Genomic DNA, 23,779 nt, shown 5'->3' on the forward strand with positions numbered 1-23,779 from the left:
ACAATGCTCATGACGAGGCCCTTAAACAACCCTCCACTTTTTGCAAATAACCTCATAGATTAGCTGACTAAAGGTTACTCAAGCAGGGAGGGGGTGCATTCTCAAGCATCATTTTTTCAAGGTACTGCAGTGAGAAATCAAAGACGACAGGGGAAAGGACCGTCAGAGACAGAAGACGTGGTGAGGGAGAGGACAGCGGAGAACGTAGAAAAGTCCAGCTATACATACATAAACTTGTGTTTCTGTTTGTTTTTTTTTCTTCCCCTTTCATAAAAACTGTAGCTGCTTTTAAAAACAAAAAGCCTCAAACTAAAATGACCCTGCTGCCAAACCACGGTGCCTGGTTGGGCTGAAGCTGGGAGGGGGCAAGGGCACGCTGCTGAGGCGGCGTCCAGGGTGGGCATGAGGGAGCACGGGCGGGGTGTATCTGCACTGCACGGAAGGCTTGAGTCACTCCACAGTCGTGGTGGAAAGGAGAAGATGAGAAGGGAGGAGTCGTTTGCTTTGTGTTTGTTTCGTATTAAAGCAAGCAGGTCAATGCCATATATCCACGGGTGCAAGCTGGTTGGACAATGGAGCGTTCAGGAGTGGAGCAGAGAAGGGAGCTCTCTCTCCCAGTCTGAGCCAGGCGGGTGGACAGTCGATCTGGCATGGTTCCCAAGTGTCTGGCTGTCAGTACTTGGCTGACACTGTTGAGGCCAAGTGGCAGCACTGTCCTCCTCTGGGGGCAAGGTGGCGGTGGCGGCCGAGGGCCTTCAGGCCTTGCTCTCCTCCACTTTGACCGGCCGAGGCTTGATTGCTCCGGTTCGTTTCATCTGGGAGGCAGCCGAGGGGGCCTCTTGTAGCTTCACAGATCCCAGGCTGGGCTTTTCATCCACTCGCTGCTTTGCCTTTGGACAGAGGAGTGGAGAAAAAGTTAACAGAAATACCAACTAGATACAAAGCTCCCCCACCTCCTCCCTGATCCAGAGAGAAAAAACTACCCTAAGAAGTCCATCCTTTGACCAAAGGACTAGACCTTGAAAGTGGGATGTGACAGGTCTGAGTGGTGGGAAGAAGGCAGCTCCTCCAGGAAGCTCTCAGTGATAGCCAGAGGCCTCTGCAGGAGGAGTGGCAGCACCCTAGGACTAAAGCATTTCAGGGTCTCTAGGCTAATCCAGAACAAAAGCTTTGCAAATCAGAGCATCCCAGGCCCAACAAGGGGTAAACAAAAAACGAAGGCAATTCCAAGTAGATGAACTACATGTTACAGGATTTAGAAGCTTTGCTGAGGGGCCTGAGGTGGGGGCGCGTTGTATCTTTAGGCAGACTTAGCTGTTCTGGTCTTAGACCATCATTCAATCAATCAACAGAATGCCTAGCTGGTAGGAACTTTTCCCACAAACGTGTACCCTCCCACCCAGGGTACCTACCACTCTGTAGGACTGTGTAGTAGAGTCTATCAAAGGAACAAAACACAGTTCCATCTTTCACACAATGGCTTCCACTCCAGAAGGAAGCTTCAGCAGCTCACCCCATTAAAGTCAAGTGGCACACAGGGGAACCCAATATAGAGGCATGAAATGAGACCAACAACTTCCTACCTCTACCAACTAGTAATGCCGTTTTATTTTAAACCTACACCACAGATGTCTGAGCACTAAGGACCCCAGTTACATTTTAGGGTAGTAGCAAGGAGAATAGTGTCTGAAGGAAGAGATGTTGAAAATGTCTTTTTATTATAAAACACTTAATCCCACCCACTTAAGACAAAGACAAGACACACCACTTACTACTAGAGCTAGCACGTGCACGCACACCCCGCACCCCAGCTTCTACAGCTAACCCACAGACCTAACCGAGTTCTCCCAGAGCGCCTTTTCCAGCCCGACACTGCTATGGGGAGTACACTTTCTGGCGTCACCTCCTCAGAGGAAACAGTATCCTCCCTTCTCTGCAGGACAAGGAAGGATCCAGACGCCCATCGAAAGAAGAAATTGCCTTCATCAGGTGGGATTCAGGCTGCCCAGGTTCTGGGTCCATGATCTAACCACTAGGGCATGTCTCTCTTTATAAAAAGAGCACTCAGATGGGCTGTACAGCCCCTTCTCTTTTGGCGCTTGGAGAAGAGCCTAAGTGTCCCAGGCTGAAGGATCTGGAAAGCCATCTTCTACCTGTTGAACGTAGTGTCCCTGCACAGAGCCCATGTTAACTGCTGATCCAGAGGGCTTCCCACTGGGGCTAGCAGAGCTAGGCCTGAAAAAACCAAAGGCAGGGGTGAGAATACACAATGTGTCACCACAGAAATGGAGTCAAAGCCTAGCACGCGGAGGAGCATGAGGAAGGACCAATCCCTGTGGCCAGAGAGAAGCACTCACTCTGGGCAGTGTGTCGACCTCTTGGATATAAGAACAAAGACCTAAGAAAGGAAAAAACGCTGAAGGGGAGGGAGACACTGTCTACCTTGGCTCCCAAACACAGCGCTTACGAGATATACTAAAAGGGGAAGGGAGACAGGTATGGTACATGGACAGCTAGACCGACAGACTGTCTCTACTCTGTCCTATTATGGACAGACGAACCCTGCATACAGACTTGTCCTACTACAGAAGGGCATATGTGAACCTCACTGGTGGCTGATGGCCATACATGAGCTGTCTCTCAGGGTTTTGATGTAGGGCCTCAGGTCTATACACTTATACTAAACCAGATTTGTGCTGGAAATATATCTAATCTTCATTATTACGAGAAAGTGGGAAGGAGATTAAAAGGAACAAAAATCTGTAATCCTAACTGTGTTCTACTCAATCACTAGTTTCAGGGATGTTAAGTGCTACAGAAGAAACTTTAAAAGTCCGAAGACCAAAAAGCTTGAGAAATGTTATTTATACAAAGCAGGAGGCCTGACTGCAGCACCTCTGCTCTCCAACCGGCCGGACAGGATAGAGCTCTCCCCAGGAACTCAACCAGACGCCTCCCCACCCCAATGCAGCCCACAAAAGGCCTCTGAGAGAAACTTTGGGGAAACACTGCTCTATGGAAAAACACTGATTTCCAACGTCCGCTGGAAACATCAATAAAATAAAGGTTAATAAGTAAGTCTTAATATTTCCTATAGCATAACCCCACTGCCTCTCTGTGAAATGAACAAACACAGGACTTTTGTTATGTGCACACTCCTGATTGTGCCTCACTGGAAAAGGTTCAGCAGCCAGATCCCATGGAGAGTCTTCTGGGGGATGTGAGGGGAACTACTGCATCTGTCCACACCTCAGAGATGAAGAACTTCCTTCTTGCTTCCAAATCGGACTCACTGTCCTGTAATGTGGTCTAAAACCTTTCCATAAAATACTGTTGTCTTGGCCCATGTGAAAAGTATGGTTGGGGGGGAAAAAAAAAAGTAAAGCCAGGAGAACTAAATAAGAACAAAAGATGAAGTGAGAAGACCACAAAAATCCTGCTGTCTGGAAATAAAAGTTGGAAGGTGGACTCAGTTGTGATACGCCAAGGGCAGAAAAATCACAAGAACATCTTTGGCAAAGGAGTCTATCTGAGAGGGTCTGAGAGAGCAGTGATGAAGCAGCCCCGCCAGCACCCTTAGTGAAGGCATTAATCCCTCACAGGCACTGCAGGAGGTGGTTTCCAGGAGCCTCTCACATTAACCAGAGTCAACTGTATGAAACCTTCAATTTTTAGGGCCCAAACAAAGAGCCCATTACCTTCCCATCCCCGCAGAACCAGGGGCTCTCTGCCATAGGTCAACAAAACCACTTCTGAACCATGCTGACGCAACCTGGACAGTCACCAGAGTCAGGGAAAGACACAAGAGGGGACCTCAAGAACACACCACTGCTTAAGGAGCGGTGTCACAAGCGCAGTAAAAAGTCCTTCCAGCAGGGACTGGAGGGGGGCAAGGGCTGGAGGCGGGGAGAGGAGAAAGGCCACATAGTCAATCACTAATCACACAGGTGAAGTCAATCATCACTCAGCACTGGGAAACGCCATTCTACTCCCCTGCAGGGATGTGCACACAGGCCAGAAGTTCTTATTTTTTCCCCCCTGAAAATATGGTGACAAAGCTTTAAGTAAGTCAAGGTTGATCTTGATGTCAATGAAAATCTAAATGATTCTTCACCTCAATTCCAGAGCATTTTATTAATAATGGGGGCGAGGGAGTGAGTTCACTCTCCATTCCTGACTTTTCCATGGTTAACTCACATCGGCCTTAAAGGAGGCCAGGCTCCAAAGCCCTTCAATCTAGTTCACCTGAGCCACGTCTACAGAGGATGCTCATGAATGAGTTTCCAAACTTCAGGGCTTTTCTTTACCTGTAGGTCTGTGGTGATGGCATGGAGCTTCCTGAAGTAACATTCTGTTTACTGTCGGCAAAGTGGAAGCCCTTCATCTCCATCTGAGAGGACTAGAGGAGACCAAGAAGCAATAAGCTGTCAATCAAGAGCCCTAAAAACCAGCCCCCACTGAGCTACACTAAGAGACATCTTCTAAAGAAGCTGGCCCCAACTCAGGTTCAAAAGAGGGCTGAATGGGGAACCATATTATGGGTTTTCATTCTGTTCTTTTAAATAGGGCATGTTGTACAGAACCACAGGGCTGTTTCTACTGCTCTGTTACATAACCATCAGTAAGTGTCCAATGTCTGAATGCCCTGATGATCTAGACCCTTTTCCAGAACCAGCCCACAATGGAGTTATCTTACCTCTCTGCTGGTGTTAAGGACTGAAGGCTGGGACCCAGGTGGAAGAACTCTTCTTGGGGCTCCAACAGAGAGGCTTGGCCCCTGGGGCAGCTGGATGGACTGTGGCAGGATCAATGGCTGCTGACCAGACCCGTACCGAGGCAGAGGCAGCTGGGAGCCAGGCAGCGGCATTGTCAACTGCTGGATAACAGGGACAGTCAAGGGAATGTTGGGGACAAAGTCACAAAACACTGTTACATACACTGGCATCTAAGAGCTGCCAAATTCTCATTTTTAGAATGTTAAAAACTGAGACTCTACTTCTTGTACAGTCCAAGAAAGGTCATCCTGGATCTAACCCCTTTAACGACAGGGGTCAAGTCTCATCATAGGAAACAGCTTAAGACAAACGCAGGTCTGTACAGCACTCACACACTTTAGTGTTAACAATGGGAGTGAGTCTCAGATTGCAAAAGGGTATGTGTAGTCCTTGCCTTCAAGAACACAATGGGCTGGAGACACACGGGGCAGCCAGATGCAGGAAGGAGCAACAAAACTTTTGTGTAAAGACCTGGACACACCCACAGGGTGGCTCAGAAGTATCTGTTTCTCAAGGAAGAAGTAGGAAAGAGCAGGAAGGCTTCTGGAAAGATGAAAGTTGTGTAGACAGTTTATCTTTATACCTCTCAGCAACACATAAAAATGCAAAACTCAGTTTTACACCCAAGATTGTGGGACTGAAAGTTCACTCTGGAGCCTTGGGAGTCCAGCAAATGACGGCGTGACTGTGGAGCCCAGAGAGCTACTTCTAAGGTCACAGCGTGATGAGTGAGGGAAAGGGCAGGTGGGGGAGCAGACCTCTTGACCAGTGAGGACTGCCTCTGTCTCTCAGTGACTTTCCTCTTCATCTCCCTGCTATTGAGTCCACAGTGGAGGGTCAGAAGGATCTACTGGAATTACATCATTGAGACTTATGGCAGTGCCTCCCTGGAGCTCCAACCAGTTGTGGGGCAAAAGGATAATGCAACCATCTGTAGCTCTGACTGTGTAGGTGGCATTACCTGAGTTCTGTTATATATAGAATACCTTAGGCTACAGTGTTGAGAACAGATTATTAGTGTACCATCGAGTTGAGCACGACTCATAATGACCCTATGAACAAAAGACCTTAACCTACAACTATCATTGTTTCTCTGTTTATAGAATTTCCAGAGGCATGTGGCTTGGGAAGTGGATGCCACTTCTGCTTCCAAACCTGAATCAATCTGGGAGCTCCACCAAAGACGATGAGTCCACGATGAGTAACCATTATAGCAGTTGACATACCAGTAGCACAGAATTCAGTGTCACAGCAACCCTGTTACTTCAGTACAGTAAATTGACAGACTAGTTCTTTACACTTAATACAATGCTCATCCCAAACACAATTAACACTAGTCCCAAGGGCCACAAGTCCAAGGGCCCAACTGCCTTTTAAAATACAAGGCCTGCCCAGCAGGTCCTGGCTGACTCTAAACCCAGAGGCTTCCAGCCCACAACTCATTTTTAGCTAAATCCAATCAACTCATATCTGACCGTGAAGGGGAAAAAGTTAAATAACATCCTGACTTGTTACAAGAAGTAATACTGTGCACTCAAGAGTGATGCAGCCAGATAGGAAAGACAGGAGCAATGTAGGTAGAACAATGAATGAGTTGTATGTGTATGAAAAGTCTAGTCCTGCTACATGAGTCCAGATGATTCCTCTACAGATACTAGAGAACCACAGGAGGCTCCCAGCAGGGCAGGAGATGTAGGGTCAGAACTGGAGAGTCAGTAAAGCAGAGGCAGGAGTGAATTTAACATAGATTTTTGTCTGACTGAGATGAATGAGCTAATAATAGAGGAAGTAAGTGAGGCCTTAAGAGGTAAGGGGTAAGAAGTCAGAAAATGAACAGATTTGAAGACTGACGAAACTTTAAGATTATTGCAGACTTGCTGTTGTTGACTATGGCTAAGTGTGGACTACTGTGGTGCCAAAGAGAGGCACACAGGAATAATGGCTTGGGGTTGTCAGTATGATGGATATAGAACTACCAAGGATTAAACAGGAGTGGAGTACAAAGAGGATGTAGGCTGGGTGCCAAGGGAGACAGTGTGAATCACATGCTGGATTTGGGATTGTGGTGCTCCAGTCAACATGGAGAGCAGAGAGTGTAGTCTAAAAGCAAAGGCTTCAAAGCTGGAGGCCATACAGAGACGTAGTATTTGTGAGTATGCGGAGAGGACACGTACTCCAGGGCTGGAAGAGAGCCTCCATGACAGTGTTCTTAGAGAGAGCAAAGCCAGTCCTATGAGACTAGATCAGTGACAGGTGAAGGAACTATTCAGAGGCTGAAGATCTATCTAGCAGCTTGAGGACCAAATCCTGCAGTTACACAAGATACCCTAGAGAAAGGAATAGATAAATGGAGAAAACAAAATTTTAAGTAAAAAGACCTCCTTTCATGTGAGAATGCTAAATTCCTGACCTGTGGGAGTTGGGAGTCCAACATCTGGGAGGCGCCTAGGCTGGCAGCCTGGCCGAGCTGCCCCTCATAGACCAGAGCTTGGTTTCCGCTCATTGGCTGGTAAGGAGAGCCAGACTGGGGCTTCACCATCTCCAAGGGCTGCATGCCTGGAAACGCTGAGTAGGGAGGCTTCAAGGCTGTGCCTCCAGAGAGGATCATGGTGCTGGGTGGAGACAGGCTGGGGTGCATGTACACCTGAGATCTGCAGAAGCCAAAGAGATGATCAGGAACAAACACTGGGCACAGTGGGAGAGCGTAGACTTGAGCGCTTACCAGAACCAGAGGGCCAGCCTGACCCCCAGCCCTTCTGGCAGCACGGGGTCTTAGGCTCTGCATGTATGACACATTTCTTTATGGTATCAATAGTGCCGGTCAAGGGACCACAGAATCACTGATTTAAACCGAACACAGCACAGTATAAGAAAATCTCTACTAAGAGTCAGATTACCCAAGAAACATGTCAGCAGGGGCTGCCTGCTTTGGCTTTCTTACTTCTCTATCTATAGTGAACACTACTCTTTGACTTTTTAAATACCACATCAAAGAGTCATTCTGTTCCTAGGTATGGTGGGCATCTATGTCTTTACTAACCCTAGAGAACCCTTCCATAGAAGCAAAACAACTCTCTTAAAACTTAGTGTCTAGGGAGCTCTGGTAGCCTAGTGGCAAGAAGCTGTTCTGCTAGAGAAGGAGGGACAATCTCCTCCTGTGCTAGATGGACCTGATTCAATGGTACACAACAAGGAAAAAAAAATTACAGTCTCTGACAGAGCCAATACATCAACTATGCAGAAGCAGCACAGGCTTAATTACTGATCTATACTGAACAGCTTCCCATTATCTTCACGGCCCCAAAAGTGTAAAGTTGTTCATGACAGATTAGTAAGTAAACACGATTCCCTTGCTTACTGGATAATTTCCAACCCCAATCCAAAAACAATACTGAAAAACAGCAAACCACATTTGGAGAGGTGAAACAAGAAGGAAAGGCAGGAGGAGATGAAAAGAAACAGGGCCCACCACCCGAGCCAGTCCCGTCCCCTCACCACCAGCATCAGCACCAGTCCCCCCAGATCTAAGTAGCAAGAACAACAGTGGGAACAAGAGAGTAAAAACGGCTGTTGGGGTTAGACTCTCCGGTTACTGGAAAGCTGGCAGGAAACCTATTCCCTTAGCCCACCCTTGGGCTCACCTGAAGGGCTGTAAGGAGCTGAAGATCTCCTGAGATTGGGAGACAGGAAGCCCCCCTCTCAATCCAAGCTGAGCTTGAGCCTGCAGAGATGTGTGAAGGGAAATTGGAATCTGCTGGGCAGCGGCAGCCTGTGAATGAACACCAGGCAGGTAACTGCAATGCCCTTTGCGAGGGGCCCCTCCACCCCCTCCCCAGTCTCTCTCCACATGGCAACTGGAACACTGAAAAATCCAAATCTAACTGTGTGGTCCCTGTGCTTCCCTTGCTCTTAGGAAAAAGCCTACAAAGAAATATTGGTAACAACCTCCCAAACCACATTGTATCCCTACACTAGGATTCTGCACATCAAAAGCACGTCCTGGCTACACATGGCCAATAAAGGGGAACTTCACAAAGAGAATGCCGAATGAAAAATGCCCACACAGAAAAACATTTATCTAATGCTATCCAGTTATAGGATATGAAAAACCCTGCAAAACAATAATTAGGAACATTTTAAAAATAAAACAGATATGGGTTTTGCACCTGCAGCAGACGTCCAATCTGAAAGCCCTGAAAGAGGACTCCCAGCACTCATGAGGGGAGCTGGACCATTTCAGGTGCAGGGCCTAGTATGAGTTTTAGGAAGTAAGTTTCCAAAACAATATCCCTACAGCACAGACCTTGCACTAAAGTAAATGCATGAGCATTTCTAAAACCACCTCCTTCTAATCACCCATGTCTGAGGTCTAGGCCTTTCTTCTCTTCATCACTTGATCACCACAGAGAATTCCAGATCAGCTAACTCCCTATCTAGGAATTACCTGGATACAGGGAGAACTTTGAGAAAGGAAGAGAGAGCAGAGCCTAGAGTATCTAACCCCACTCATGCTCCTTGTCTCTCACGTATCCAATTTAATGAATATTATTGACTGCCATGATAGGCCAGGCACTGCATATTAAAAAAGTGAGGGACACAAGAAAACAAGGCAGACAATAAACAAACACATAAAGAAATTCATCACAACTTTGACTGCATTGCCCTCCTCCCTCCACCAGGCCACCTGACTTGTGTTCACCTGTTGGTAACTCTGCTGCTGAGGTATCGTTTGAGGAACCAGCCGGGGCTGACTTGCAAACACATGGCCATCCAGATAGAGAGGTGGGAGATGGTTGCCTGGAATCAAGCCAAGAGGATGGAGAAAAGTATCAAACCTGTCTCTGAACATTGCTTCCAGGGAAGCCAGAGGGGTGGGTAGAGCTAAGGGGTGTCCACAGAGCATGCTCCACTCCCTGTGGAACCCAGGATGCGGGACACTAACAGGGCCTAGGAAGAAGGAAGCAGGTTCAAGGCTACCTCTTCCATTTAACCATTCACCAACTGCCCTGGACACTCAGGAGGGGATTGGATTACAAATGAGAGCTGCCTCCGTCTCTCAGTGACTGTCCTCTTCATCTCCCTGCTATTGAGTCCACAGTGGAGGATCAGAAGGATCTATTGGAATTACATCATTGAGACGCTGGCACTTGGGTCCTGATAATCCACATGCTCTTCTGTGGGATACACGGCACATGGTGACAAAGAGGATGGTAATAAGGGACCCAGGTCTGACTGGAGCCAAGGCTCTGTTCATGCCTCTCTCCAAAAGTAAAAGCGAGCCTGGCCATAGAAAGAAAGAAATCACTGGTTCTGCTTTTCAGAGTTGAAAGCAAGTGTGAGTTACCTGCAGTCATGGGAAGCTAAACCCACCCAGACTAGAGATTCCAACTTCTACACGGCCAGAGACTGGTACATAATCTAACACCTCTCTTGATCATTATAACTGGAGACTCCCCAGGGCCTGGTTCAGGGAGATGGGATACCTGGAATGGAAGCAGAAGGTGCTACAGAGGCCACAGGCATGGGTGGCATGGAGACTCCGCCGAAAGCACTATAGTTGACCCCGTTGGAAGCTCCCACAGAGGATGGTGGCTGGATACCCGAGCCAGCACCTCCAGGAGAGCTCTGCTCTGGCAAACTGGGAGAGTTTTCCCAAGCTTTGCGTGCAGACTCCATCTTTGGAAGCAAGGGAAGGGGAAGAGTGGAAATTACTACCAGGATGGCAGTAAACAATAAAAATATCTAAGATACAGGTGCCAGTAGGGGTCGGGAATGGGTTCCCCTTTTTTGCCCCTTCACAAGCAGAAGGAGCTTGGGCCTTGGTCCACTTTGTCTCAGGCCAGGCCTGAGTTACCTTCAGAGTGAGGTCAGCTGTGGGGAAGGACATTGGAGAGAGGCCAATTGCTCTCTGGATGTGATGATCCCGCCGGAGGATGGGAATAGACTGCGTTAATCCTGCCTGGAGATGGAGGTGGGAGAGGTAACCATGGAACACAACGGAACAAAGAAAACAGATTTGTTAAAATACACCTTCAGTTCTGACCACACATACTTGAAATAACCAACGTGAAGCCAATAAAAACCAGGGCAAACTCAACTTATTTCCTATAAATAGTCATCTTGATTTTCACGACAAATGTCTGTGCAGTGCCAACCCGCAGAACCTTCTAGACTAGAACTGGCTCATGTGACATTTAAAAAAAAAAGGAGACTACTGACAAGCAGGTATGTGCTGGCCTAGAAGAGGAGAGGCTTTTGGCTGCTAATTAAGTCCCCAAGAGAACAGAAAACTAAACAAATACATGTTAGGAAATGTACATGTTCTACAGAACTTTCTTCTTTCTGCAGATACCATCGATCCTGGGCATATTATAGGGATTTCTCGGAGTAGGTAAGTTTGTTTGGTACACATTCCAAACATGTTGTTCACAGAGTGTTTTTCTTCACTCAGTCTGTCAAAGTTTGCAGCACAAATTATTCCTTGAATCCTCTTTGGAACTGCTGCTACAATCACTCAGTTTTATCTACCAAATACTTAATTTCATACAAAGCAGTGAAGAGAAACGTCAACTATAACACAATCTAGGCTGTGTGGTCACAAGTGGCCCACAACTGATGCATCTGTTTGCCCTTCTACAGAAGCCACATGGAGGGTTAGAAGACCAGGCGATTCTAACAGGAAAAGCCCAGATTCTCAAGACCCTCGGGTGATGATGGCCTCTTGAAAGGAGGCATTACTCCTTTATCCACAACCCCTCTCCTAAATATATTATGGAAGACCAGCTGCCTATGAACTGGGACAAAGGGGACAATGGAATCAAAGAAAATGCCCAATAAAGAAGACCTCACAAATGTTATCTCCACCGTATGGTTGCTAAACTGGGCACAGAAAGCTTTTAAGCAACTTGCCCAAGGCCATGAAACTAGCTAGCTAGGCAATGAGACACAACACAATGCCAACCCAAATCGACACAACTGCAAAGCACATGCCACCACCAGGCATTCCTGTTTCTCAGAGTCTATAGGTGAGAAGGGGAGCTGCAGGACAAAGTGCACACTTACATTACTGGCCAAGGCATCTTGGAGTTTGACAACTGGATTCCCTGCTGGACCAGAAGCAGAACCAGGTGGCAAGCTGAAATCTGAGTCCTGCAAGAAGCACAGCCCACTGAGTTTGCCTGGCTCACTCTGGGCAAGGCAGACATTCATATAATCCATGGTCTCACTAGCCAGACTTCACCAAGTAAACCTGAGGCTGGATGTTCCTCATAGAACATGTGAAAGGACAGAGTTCAGAGGCTGCCCTCCCCCTTCCCCATCTCTCCTTGCTGTCCAACAGGCTAGGTCAATGGAGACAGTGAGGATCACTGTCAATCTCATCCGGAGACTCTAGTTTGCATCAATAATGAAATCTCTCAGGCATTTCAACAGCACCTACCACCCATCCAGAACTCCCTGCCCACGCTTTCTTCCCTTTAATTGGTCTCTGCTGTTCCTAGGAGTCAACCTCTTCCAAGCCCCTCTTCTACTAGTGCCAAGAAGAAGGGAGTAGAGGTGGCTAGGGAAAGGAAGGAAGGGAATCAAAGCCTCACTTTTGGATTGACTCCAAATTCAATGGGTGGCACCGGTAGCACGGAGTCCACGTGAATCTCCACGCCGTTCACAGGAGGGACGACAGCCCCTTGCAGTCGCTCAGTCCCCTCTGAGCCTTTTCTGTTTTTCAGAGATCGTTCATTGCCGATGGGTCCTGGTCTGTGCTCCTTGCTTTGTCCTGAGCCTTGTTCTGAATCCTTGATGGAAAAGCAGATGGGCTGAGACACACAGATGAGAACAACCCCTCTCTGGCATGTGCCCCAAGAACTGAGGAGAAAGAAAAAAGACCAAAGTTCCCCACCAAGGCCATGGCTGCTATGAATGCACTTCCAGGTTACCTTTTGCTCAGACTGCTTCTGAGCCTGCTCCTTGTGGCTGTCGGCTTTCGGCTCTGCCAGACCAGGCCCATTCATCTCCTCTGGCTTCAGAGTACCATACGGGGAGCTGCGCTGGGAGGAGGTTGCAGACGACTCCCGAGACTCAGCACTCAAGTCAACGCCACTATCTCCCTGGCTGCTCTTAAAGCCCTGCTGGGCAAAACACAAAATGGGGTAAAGCCTTGACACCTAACTTCAAAATATAATCATCCAAAACATGACACTGCATGAGACAGCTCTCTCCACAAACCACCTGTGGCTACACTCTTGTCCTCCCTGCCAATGGTGTAAGGGATGGCAGAGAGTCCTGAACTACCTACCACAGGTGCCTGACAAACAAGATCACAATGAGAAACACACCAAGCCTGCCCGAGCATCATAACTACAAGGTACTTGGTGGTCCCTGAACAGAAACTGCCATGCTCTGTTCACAAAGGACCACAGCTACTGGTTCAGAAAAGAAGCACTCCATCTTGTTCCCCACCCGGGTTAGTTCCTGTCATGTCTTTCTACCTTTAATGTTGAGTACTCTGTACACAGCTCAAAAGTCAAGCCAGAAAAGCTGAGAGCCTGTGGAAATGGCCTCTCCATCTCCTATGTTCAGGAGAGCCCAGCACATGTAACTGGAACAAGCAGAGGCCCTACGAGACCTGGCTGTGGGGAAGGTGGGCACACACTCAATAGTCAGCCTGCACGCGTGCTATGGTCACACTTACCTCGGCCGTGCCAGACTCGCTGCTGTTGAAGGCAGTGACGGCTTTACTCCAAGAGTCACTGGTAGAGGCCTGCACGGGGAGGGCTGCTGGAGGAAGACAGAGGCAGGAAATTAAAGAGAAACCACCAGTCTGGGAAAAGTAAGTTTATGGGTTCATCTCAAACAATGCCAGGTGTAGCTTACAGAAACCCAATTCCTGATCCCCATACTAGCCCCCTCCCTGCCAACTGCGGAAAGATTTTGTGCACAGGAGCTACTGTGATTACTTTAGCCAACTTCCCAACGTCTTCAGACAGATTTCATAGTGTGTGCTCCTCCTTGTGTACTAGCTAGTAAATACACCATCAGTTCTTATTCAGAGCTGCTGGGATTCTATCACCACCGCGCTGTATTAGTGCTTTCTTTTACTATTTATTTTTTAAAACTGGCCACTTTTTCAAAGTCTTTATAAGGGGAAAGATCCCCTGTCTTTTCAAGAGTCCATCTGAGCACATGACAGACCTCTGAGCACTTAAGCTATAACTGTGATACAACAGAGGGGGAATTATACACTATTTTAAGACTTTTGGTAATTATTGTTATTATTTATCATTCATACATGTTACCAAATATATTAATATTTTATTAAAATATTAACATGTTCTTTTCAATTGTAGTTGAAGAGCTTTGGGAATGTTATTTTTCCCTGTGTTGTTGTAACCCAATCACTGGGTAGGTGTCCTATTGCTCAGGCTCAAGTCATCTGGCTTTGGGAGCCTCAGGTGTTTGTGTGGAAATAGATGTTCGAAGTCCTTCCTGCCCACCAGCTGTCAAATGTCCTTATATTAGTTACCTTTGCACCCTTTGGGCTCAGTGTGGGATTCTGACCAAAGCAGGCATTCAAGAAGTATCCTCTCACCCTATGACACAGCGCCACTAATCATTGTCATATTTTCTCTGGTGTTTCTAACATTTAGAATGAATGAAGATTAGTGAATGTGATTTGTGGAAAGACATACTGCAATTTGCATACATGTAAATTTACAATTTACGGATCTATGTAAGGTTTAATAAAATTGTCTTCCAGTTTAAAAAAAAAAAAAAAGTAGTATCCTCTCTTATGCCAATTAAAGTAATTCAGTCCCTTAAGGACAAAAACTGTTTAAGACTTTTTTTATCAAAGGCGTATGAGGATTCAACGGGTTGGGGGAGTGAGAGCAGTGGGGCCAGGTTGGGCAGGGGCGTGTGTGTGTATGTGTGTGAATCATAGGGTGCCACAATGTGATGGGTGGAGGGAGGGGTGGGAAAAGGAAATGTGAAAGATAATGTATGAAAAACAATGTATATAAACTTTGTAAGAAAACCAATATAAAGTAAAAATTTTAAGGAAAAAAATTCTCTGTTCAATTAAAACGGCTTTTAGTGTAAAGTGAAAAGCTAATAGGAAAACAGTACTGGATATTCTAAATAAGTATCCAGAGAAACATTATTTCCCAAAAATACAGTTATACTTAGAACAGTGCTGAGGGAAGAGTTTACAGCACTTGCCCACACAGACTGAATGAAAAAGCTTCTGAGCCCATCACTATTCTTTCACAAGGAGAAAAAATGATAAGAAACAGCCAAAGGCAGCTGGCTCCCTGAGAAACCACCTGTGTGCACGGCTATCTTTTCTCAGAGACCAAAGTCGAGACTGTTTTAGGGGTAACTGCAGCAAATAGGGCTTAGATGGCCACACAATCACTGACCCCATTGAGGAACTCAGGGCACAAGCTACAATCTACATTCACGGTGCCAAAAGCAGGTTTCCTGAGACAGGGTGTGAGGCAGTCTTGGCAAGTGCTCACCTTGGCTGCTGCTCTCCCAGATCTCAGTGCCCAGGCTATTGCCTGGCACGGTTACATCCCCTTGCTCCAGGCACAAGTTGTTCTGCTTTTTAGCAAATCGAGGAGGAATACGGGAGGAAAGGCCTCGACCTTTGACAGGAACCTAAACAGAAGGGGAACAGTTGATACAGACCAATCCAGACACTGTTACTGTTGTGTGCTGCCGAGTCAGAAGAGAAGTGACTCACACTACTCTCCAGCAGGTTTTCAGAGGCAGTAAGTGGCATAGGAGCTCGCCCATCCTTTTCCCGTGGAGCAGCTGGTGGATTAGAACTGTATTCTTTGGGGACTACAGTGCAGCTTCTTACTACTAGGCCACCAGAGCTACAAATCTAGACACTGCCGTTGTTAGGTGCCATTGAATCAAGTACGATTCACAGAGACCCTATGAATAGCCAACCTGAACACTGCTCTATGCTGGGCCATCCCCATCATTTCAGACACACTATGTTAGGCTTGAAGAATTAGCAATTTTCCCTGAGAGAAGTATCCTGGCTACCAAAACACCCTGATGCTGTTCCAACATCTCCATGAATCAGTCTTCTGTGTCTTGATCCCTTTCCCTGACCTCAACCAGTCTAAACTGCAAAGCCCGACAGGCTGACAGTGCAACAGATGGCACTGTGTGCCCCAACAGCTAGGACCAAGGACTTACTGCTAGTTTGAACTTCATTTCCCTTACAGGATCCCTGCCCTGTGACTTCCTCATTCCACTTGGATTGGAACACAGCAAAGGACAGGCTTGAGAGGCTGACAGGAGTCTGACCTCTGCTCATTAACATTTGTGGTGAATCATCTTGAACAAGTCACTTTCTCCTATGGACTAGGGATAATATCATCTCCCCAGTAGGGCTATGGAAACTGTGGGTGACAGGAGGCAGTTATGTGCTCAGTAAGCATTCCCTTCTTCTCTTCTGCTTTATGCTTCAGAAGAATTCTCTAATTCTTCTTACTTTCATTTCCTCTGGCATCAGCTTTCACACTCACCCCTACTCCCACCTTATTCATCCTTCTTTTTTTACCTGCACGGCTTGCTCCTTCTTTCTTCGCTCTTCCTCCAGCAGGCGGCGCTGTTTCTTGGTCAGGACTTCGATGAAGCCTTCACCCACCATAGAGCCCACCTCACTCTCCTCCCCAGGGCTGGACCCGCAATTTTCAATGATGGTATCTGAACACAAATTTCACAAGAAGGGATAGTTTTTCCATTCATCAGAAGCCAAGAATAACCCAACCCAACAGGCATCTGGCATCTAAGGAAATAAAAGCTTAGGTCGGACAGCATTTGGTTTGGTATTGCAAAGGAGCTGTGGCATATTCTCCAGGAACAGGGCCTTGATTCTAAACCCTTCAGTACTGTTAGAACTCAAACTAGAGAAGAGGCTTCTGTAACTTGAATGTTACTCAAGACTTTAGAGACTAGAACACTTAAAATGTTATCTCTGCCATTAACCACCTAAGTGACCCAGGGCAAAGCAGGAAACTTTCTGAGCCTCCTCTGTAAACCTACAACTATTTTATGTAGTCAGTGGATCTCAATCCTTAGCCCCCCAACTAGCTAAGGGTCTGGCCAGATTAGCTCCTCAGATGTTAACACGTTCAGTGAAGGAGAAACCTCAGAACCCCAGGAAGCTTCTGAAGCCCTTGGTTCAGCTTGGGTTCTTCGATCCTACCAGAGGCCAAGACTGACTAGACTCACTTCCATAGTTCAGATCAAACTGTTTCATGGTCTCTCCCTGCTCTCCTGCCCTCTGAGCAGCCAGCTTGGCCTCTTTCTCTGCCTTCTTACGGGAAGCTTCAGGAATGTCAGAACTGGCATGGGCTGACCGCTCGAGGGTGTAGGGTGAGTGGCTTCTCCCACTGTTGCAGCTGCCAAGGCTTCCAGGCAAAGCCTCTTCTGGGGACCTACAAAGAAAAGAAGTCATGTTAGTGCTGAAACAGTCAAGAGTCTGGGAAGGATAGTAAAGGGAAAAGGGAGAAAAAAAAAAACACCCCAAAACCGCAAACCACTGATACATACAACATTCGCACAAACAGGGGCCTAGCCTGGCTATTCTCAGCAGCACACCAACCTGGCTCTATAACCATCTCTCCTAGTTTACACAGTAGGAGCTGCTCACCAGGAGGACAGCAGCCACATAAAAGCTCACATGCAGCGTCACCACTGCTGGCCCTGATGTGACAGTGCCTACTGATGGGAAAAGATGGAACTGCCCAGGGCTCAGTATGTCTCTTCTGTTACACTGCAGGCCCAGATCAGCAAGATTGCAGAAAGAGACAAAGAAGAATGAATGCTCATATTAGAGCTGCAAAAGTTTTTTACTTGTGAGGCTCTGACCAGCAAGGAGTCCTGGCTTTGTTTAACAATAGAATTAGCTAACAAGAAGCAAGACCAAATCTCTGCATCAGGAATATGGACAGTGAGGCTAGACAACACTTAAAATAACTCAGCATTGTCCCCCTGCTCCTTCTTTCAGGGCGTTATTTCCAGGTTTATGTGCTTTAGATTCTAAGGAAAAGGTGGGACGTGGAAATAAACTCCCCCGAAAAGAACCTAGTAGCTTAATGAAGTTATACTGCTACCCCAGAGAAACACGGTTCAAATCCACCAGTCACTCCGTAGCTTCTAAAAACTCACTGGAGGGCCAGCTATGAGTTAGTTAGTAACTCCACCATCACAGTAATAGGTGTCCCCATAGGACCGGGCTGGTCTCATCTTGTCCTATTTCCCCACCATCTGAGATACAGATTGTGCACGACCAGTAAACAGTGGCTACACAAGGAATTCCATCCAGGTAGTTTCTACTATGCTCCAAACAGAGGTCAGTGCGTGGGCACAAGCTAAGCTGACATTAAGCAAGGCCAAAAACTTCAGGGTCTCTAATTTCAGAAAGGCTTAAGTCTTCAGGCAGCTTGATCCCATCTGCCATTGCCTAACTGACCACAAGGGGCAGTCTCAGAAAAGGAGCAGAGCTGTGGGGAAGCGCTACCTGGGCAGGGGCAGGTCTGCCACACTCCACTGGGCTCCACAGCAGCCTAGGTACTCCCACCCCCACCATCCCGGGGCCTCCAAGGACACTTACGTCAGTACACTCCTTGTACTAGGAACACAGTCACAAGAGGATCTCTGGGGTGGGACTATTGTTCTGGTTTGGTTTCTCAAGCACAACAAAGGAACAAACAAAATACCACAAGAGAAGCAGACAAGTGATGGAGATGCTCATACACAATGGCCTTGGTGGGAGGTCACTATCAGGGGCACAACATGAGGTAGTACCAGGGGCACCTGACAAATGGCAGGACATTCATGCATGAAGAGCTGCTTTAAAAAGTTGGCTTAACCACAGAACAACAACAAAAATAGAACCTGGGTTTGGTTTTGTTTTACCTTTTGGCTTTCAAAGGCGTCCCATTCTGCTGGCTGTCATAACGGGGAGAGGTCTCACCACCACCTGGCCTAATGGCTTTCTCCCCAAACCCTCCAGGCTCCAGCTTTCGGCTTTGTCTGTCAACCAGAGGTCGCTGGCTAGAGAAGCTTCTCTTGGCCAACTCCTTCTTCTCACCCACGCTGGCCCCCGCCAGGCTGCTGTCCACCTGGGAGTCTGGCTCAGCCAGGTGGCCTTCTCGCCGCTCTCGCCTCTCGCTGAAGTCACTGCTCTCGGAAGCTGTTTCCCACTCTTCGTTGGCATGGTCAGAAGAGTTCTGGCAAGAGAGCTCAGGGGACCGCTGACCCATGGCACTGCTCTTATCCCCAGAACAGAGTTTGGCTCTGCCTGGCCACTGACCCGACAGCAAGTGGGGCTCTTCCTCAGGCCCCCACAGGCCCAAAGACTCACGTTCCTGCCTGAGGCGCCTGAAGCGAGGGGGCTTGTCTTGGCGTGGAGGGCGCCTTCTTCGGAAGGGCCGATTCTCAGCATTTTCAGAATCTGTCACATGGTCGTCTGCAAAGAAGGACCTCTTGTCCTCCAAGCGACTGTCCTCAAAGCCCCTCCCACCAAATGACTCAGAGTGTCTATAGGAATCGAGGATATAGTCTCTATCTGTGGATCGCCGGGACCCACAAGTGTCAGAGCTATAATCTTGCCAAGAGTTGCCTGGACTTTTGCTTTGCCAGTGGGGTGACTCCTTGGCAATGAAGGTTCTCCGGCCATAACCACAATTGCTCAGTCTGGGTGGCAGGGCTCGCCCAAAGGCCCTCGGTCCTCGGCTCTTAGCATCCAGACCATTATGGTCATCTGAGTACATCTTGTTGGATCGCCAAGAATCTTTAAAGTCCCCCTTCTTCAGGGTGCCCTCCTCCCTTTCCAGGAGGGTGCCTTCATTCCCATTTTCCAAACCTCTCTGCCGACGCCGCTTAGGAAGCTCTTCATATTCTGAACCCTCACTGTGGGTCTCACTGGCAATTCGTCGCCGGGGCTTGGCTCTGGGGAAATCTTCAGGCTGATTAAACTCTCGTAATCCTCGGCCTCGGCTGCTTCTTTGGCTGTTGTTATAGATGCCTCGAGCCCCTAGGATTCCCCCACCACAGAGGCTGCCTCCATTTCCACCAGTGGGGCGGCCACGGAAAGTGAATTCTCGGAAACCCCGGCCCCGGCTCCGGGTCTGCCCCCTGCCCCCAAAGGCTTGTTCTTCATCAATAAAGATCCAGTTATTTCTTTTGGTTGGGGGAATATCAGTGGACTCCCGTGCTGGTCTGGTCTCCCAGGCCCTGTCAGACTTCTCATCCTCTTCCAGTTTGTTGGTCTCGTGGCCAAAACTAGCCCTGGGCGAGTCCTTGTCCTCTAGACCTGAGGTGGAGGAGTTGGCCAGGCCAGAGTCATTCTCATCATTCTCATCCTTTTCTGCCTTGCACACTGTCTCCTTTTCTTTGGCCAGACGGGTGTTCTCCTCCCCGAACTCCTGCTTAATCTTTTCTAGCTCCTTCTCCTTATCTTCTACCTTGAGGGCCTTGAGAACAGGTTTCTTAATAGGCCCAGACCTGCGGGTGCGACCTGTCTGCTCCTGATGCTGGTTCCCAGAGCTACGGGTTTCAGAATTCCATTCAGGCTCAGAGGCTAGTGGTTTGCTGGTTGTCCCTTCTTTTTCCCAGGAGGAGGTGCTAAATGATGGCCCATCCAGGGGTGCCTCTTTCTCAATACCGCTGGCAGTGTCAACGGCCTTTGGCTGGTGGCTAATGTCCCAATTGCTAAACTCTGGCTTTTTCTCAGCTGGAACAAAATCAGGCTCTGATGTGGAACACCTGAGGTTTGGGGGGTGATTCCCAGGAGCATTTGCTTCCTGAATATTTTCTTGGGGTGAAAATAAAATATCCTGGCCTATTCTTTGAGAAGAGATACAGTTGTCAAAGTCTGCTTGGGCCTTCTTGTCAAAAGCACTCAAGTACTCCTCCCCTCTCTCCTCAAAGAGATCGTGCTGGGCGCTTACGCCCCCTGACCTTCCAGGGGAGGCAGAGTAAGAGCTTTCATTCCTGAAAAGGAACCAGAAAAATCAGTCAATGTGATTGGAGCCTGGTTCCTGGTTTCCATGCTGAACACAGAGCTTAGTTTTAAAACAACAACCAAAAAACAAAAAACAAAAACAAAAACAACAACAAAAAAAAAAAACCCAAAAACAAAAACTTAAAAAAAGGAAAAGAAAAAAACATAAGCACCAACATCTGCTCTATCTTTAAACATGTCTCGGAGCCGTTGGGCCATGGGTTGTCGGTGCCCGCTGGAGTCCGTAAGTTTGAAGAATGCAGTGGCAGCTAGGCAGACACAGCACGCCACCCTGGAGACAGACAGCAGTTGAGGAGAGCTTCTGGTTCAAGCAATGTGCTGGAGCTGAGAGTCCATGAAGAGGCTGGGGCACTGGGATGGCAAAGCCATCGGACGAGCAGGGCCAGCTTTCTTTACTTCCACAGGAACAATCCAGAACCTGCACTCTCAAACCTACCTGCCCTGTCAGGTCCCCCAGCCCTCGGACTTGTCCCTTGCCCAAGATTTGCCTTTGACCCCAGGATTTCTCCTTGGCCTGGAGTCCTGCCATCAGATAGAAGCCACTCACACATAAGCATTCAAGCATCTTAATAGACTCTCCGTACCTAAGGGGTTACTATAGTCCCTCCAGAGGTGCCCCTGTCCCTCTTCAGCATTGTGTCTTAGGACAGTCTGTTTCCCAGAGGCCCCTCTCCATGTGGGATTTTAAAACACTTCAGAAAAGCCAAGTAGTTTCACCTCACCTGGCATGCATGTCCATGGCCAAAGCGTCGTTCAGTTTTGGGTGGGGGAGTGAGTACCCCTTGTTCTGCAATGCCATATAGCCCTCCGGACTCCACACAGGGGCTGGCTCAATGGCAGTTGTTTTTCTATCTTGGAGTGGGGGTACACAGTTCTGTTCCTCAGAGCGACAGCCAGTTCCACTGAGGGACTCTTGGGGCATCATGGGTTTCATCAATCCTAAAACAGGCAAAGAACTAACTATGTTATTTCATTTACACAGCCCTGCCCCAGTCTCAGGGTCAATTAAAAGCTCAAAGGAGACAAAAGCTGCCCTGACTAACCATGCGAACACAGCTCCTCACCTGCTTAGACACCGTGTTCTTAATCTTCCTGACCACAGAGACACTGTGAAGGCACACATGCATGCAATTTCAGGAGGGAAAAGTCCTGTAAAGTCCAATTCCAGTTCCAGACTAAGAACCCTTGTGCTGAAGGGGATCTAAAACCTGGCAAAAGCAAACTGGAAATATCATGCTAGAGAATGTTCACTGATGCCATCCAAAAAGCTCAAACAGGGCTGGCTGATTGTGAGAATTTCTGTGCAGATAGACAGCTGGGAAGTTGTAAAAGCATATAAACAGTAAAGAAATCCAACCCACGGAGCTTCCATGAACAAGTCAGTATTTGCAGGTTCAGATTCCCAGCAAGATGATTTGGGCCAGAATTTTGGTTTAGCTTTCTTTTATTTCTAACCCTAAAACTGATAGCAATGCTTCATTTTTTGATAACTGCACCAAGTGAAGTTGATGAAGAGGATGCAAAATATGCCAGTAAACTGTTCACTGTGGATTAGGATAAAGATGCCATTTCCGCCTACCAGACAGAACTATCTAGGGAGCAGAGAGAAATCCTCTGACGTCACCAGCCACATCTAGTAAAATGAGGAGTTATTTGGCACAGATGATAGTAAAGATCTCTGTGGGCTCACATAAGGTTGGGGGAAGTGGTGTGCTGTGGTATCTAATTTCCCAAACATTTATTCTACAAGGCTTTGAAGTAGATGGAAAGTTTGTTGTATTGTACTTTCCTTTTTTTTTTTTTTTGGGTACAATCCCAGAACACTTGATCGTTCTATTGCGAAACTTATACTTGGACCAGGAGGCAGTCGTCAGAACAGAGCAAGGGAACACTGCATGGTTCAAAATTGGGAAGGGCGTACGCCAGGGATGCATCCTATCTCCATACCTTTTCAACCTATATGCAGAACAGATTATCCGGGAGGCTGGGCTCTATGAGGAGAAATGTGGGGTCAAGATTGGTGGACGATTTATCAACAACCTGCGTTATGCGGATGACACAACCCTGCTTGCTGAAACTGAGGAGGACCTGAAGCGCCTGCTGCAGAGTGTCAAGGACTGCAGTCTACAATATGGATTGAGGCTCAATGTCAAGAAGACAAAGATTCTCACCACTGGACCAATTGGCAGCATCAGCATGGATGGTGAAGAGATTGAGATTGTACACAGCTTTAGTTTGCTTGGCTCCATAGTCCACAGTCTTGGCACCAGCAGCCAGGAAATTAAAAGGCGCATTGCCATGGGAAAGTCTGCTGTTAGGGACCTCTCCAAAGTGCTGAAGAGCAATGGTATCTCTCTGGAGACTAAGGTGCGTCTGATACAGGCCATGGTCTTTGCAATCACCTGTTATACATCAGAGAGTTGGACAACGACCAAGGAGGATAGAAGGAGAATTGATGCCTTTGAGCTGTGGTGCTGGAGAAGAGTACTGAGAATACCATGGACTGCTAGGAAAACAAACAGATTTGTCCTGGAAAGGGTTAAACAGGGTGGCTCCTTGGAGGCAAGGATTCTGAGGCTCCGTCTAACATACTTTGGACATGTTGTGAGGAGAGACTGGTCCTTGGAGAGGGACATCATGCTTGGGAGGGTGGAGGGACAGCGCAGGAGAGGAAGGCCCTCTATGAGGTGGACTGATTCAGTGACTGGGATAATTGGGTTGGGAGTGTCAGAGACAGTGCGATTGGCACAGGACAGAGCGGAGTTTAGGGATGTTGTACATAGGGTTGCTATGAGTCGCAGCCGACTCGAAGGCACATAACAACAACAACAACAACAACAACAACAACAACATCATCTTTTAATATGTGATAATTTGCCCAGTCAATTGGCTGTCATTTAGCTAGTGGTTTCAAACTGAGTTTTAGCCTTGGAACACTCTGATTAAATGCTACTAATGG

General features: G+C 47.7%; 1 protein-coding gene across 1 annotated transcript in view; it reads right to left on the reverse strand.

Moving 5' to 3' along the window:
- Nucleotides 1–755: 755 nt before the first annotated feature.
- Nucleotides 756–23,779, reverse strand: part of PRRC2B (proline-rich coiled-coil 2B) — a 76,849-nt gene continuing 53,825 nt past the window's right edge. Inside the window, exons 14-31 of the mRNA XM_006892439.1 lie at nucleotides 21,543–21,759; nucleotides 18,711–20,789; nucleotides 17,022–17,227; nucleotides 16,348–16,493; nucleotides 15,287–15,428; nucleotides 13,462–13,544; nucleotides 12,707–12,898; nucleotides 12,368–12,565; nucleotides 11,838–11,924; nucleotides 10,630–10,734; nucleotides 10,259–10,451; nucleotides 9,475–9,572; nucleotides 8,417–8,544; nucleotides 7,186–7,426; nucleotides 4,697–4,873; nucleotides 4,308–4,399; nucleotides 2,154–2,235; nucleotides 756–890 (exon numbers count right to left, since the gene is read on the reverse strand). Coding sequence (XP_006892501.1) covers nucleotides 756–890; nucleotides 2,154–2,235; nucleotides 4,308–4,399; nucleotides 4,697–4,873; nucleotides 7,186–7,426; nucleotides 8,417–8,544; nucleotides 9,475–9,572; nucleotides 10,259–10,451; nucleotides 10,630–10,734; nucleotides 11,838–11,924; nucleotides 12,368–12,565; nucleotides 12,707–12,898; nucleotides 13,462–13,544; nucleotides 15,287–15,428; nucleotides 16,348–16,493; nucleotides 17,022–17,227; nucleotides 18,711–20,789; nucleotides 21,543–21,759 — 4,601 coding nt within the window. The remainder of the gene's footprint in view (nucleotides 891–2,153; nucleotides 2,236–4,307; nucleotides 4,400–4,696; nucleotides 4,874–7,185; nucleotides 7,427–8,416; nucleotides 8,545–9,474; nucleotides 9,573–10,258; nucleotides 10,452–10,629; nucleotides 10,735–11,837; nucleotides 11,925–12,367; nucleotides 12,566–12,706; nucleotides 12,899–13,461; nucleotides 13,545–15,286; nucleotides 15,429–16,347; nucleotides 16,494–17,021; nucleotides 17,228–18,710; nucleotides 20,790–21,542; nucleotides 21,760–23,779) is intronic.

The sequence above is a fragment of the Elephantulus edwardii genome, unplaced genomic scaffold (genome assembly GCF_000299155.1).
Source record: "Elephantulus edwardii isolate Elephantulus edwardi_28Jun2011 unplaced genomic scaffold, EleEdw1.0 scaffold00116, whole genome shotgun sequence".
NCBI lineage: Eukaryota > Metazoa > Chordata > Mammalia > Macroscelidea > Macroscelididae > Elephantulus > Elephantulus edwardii.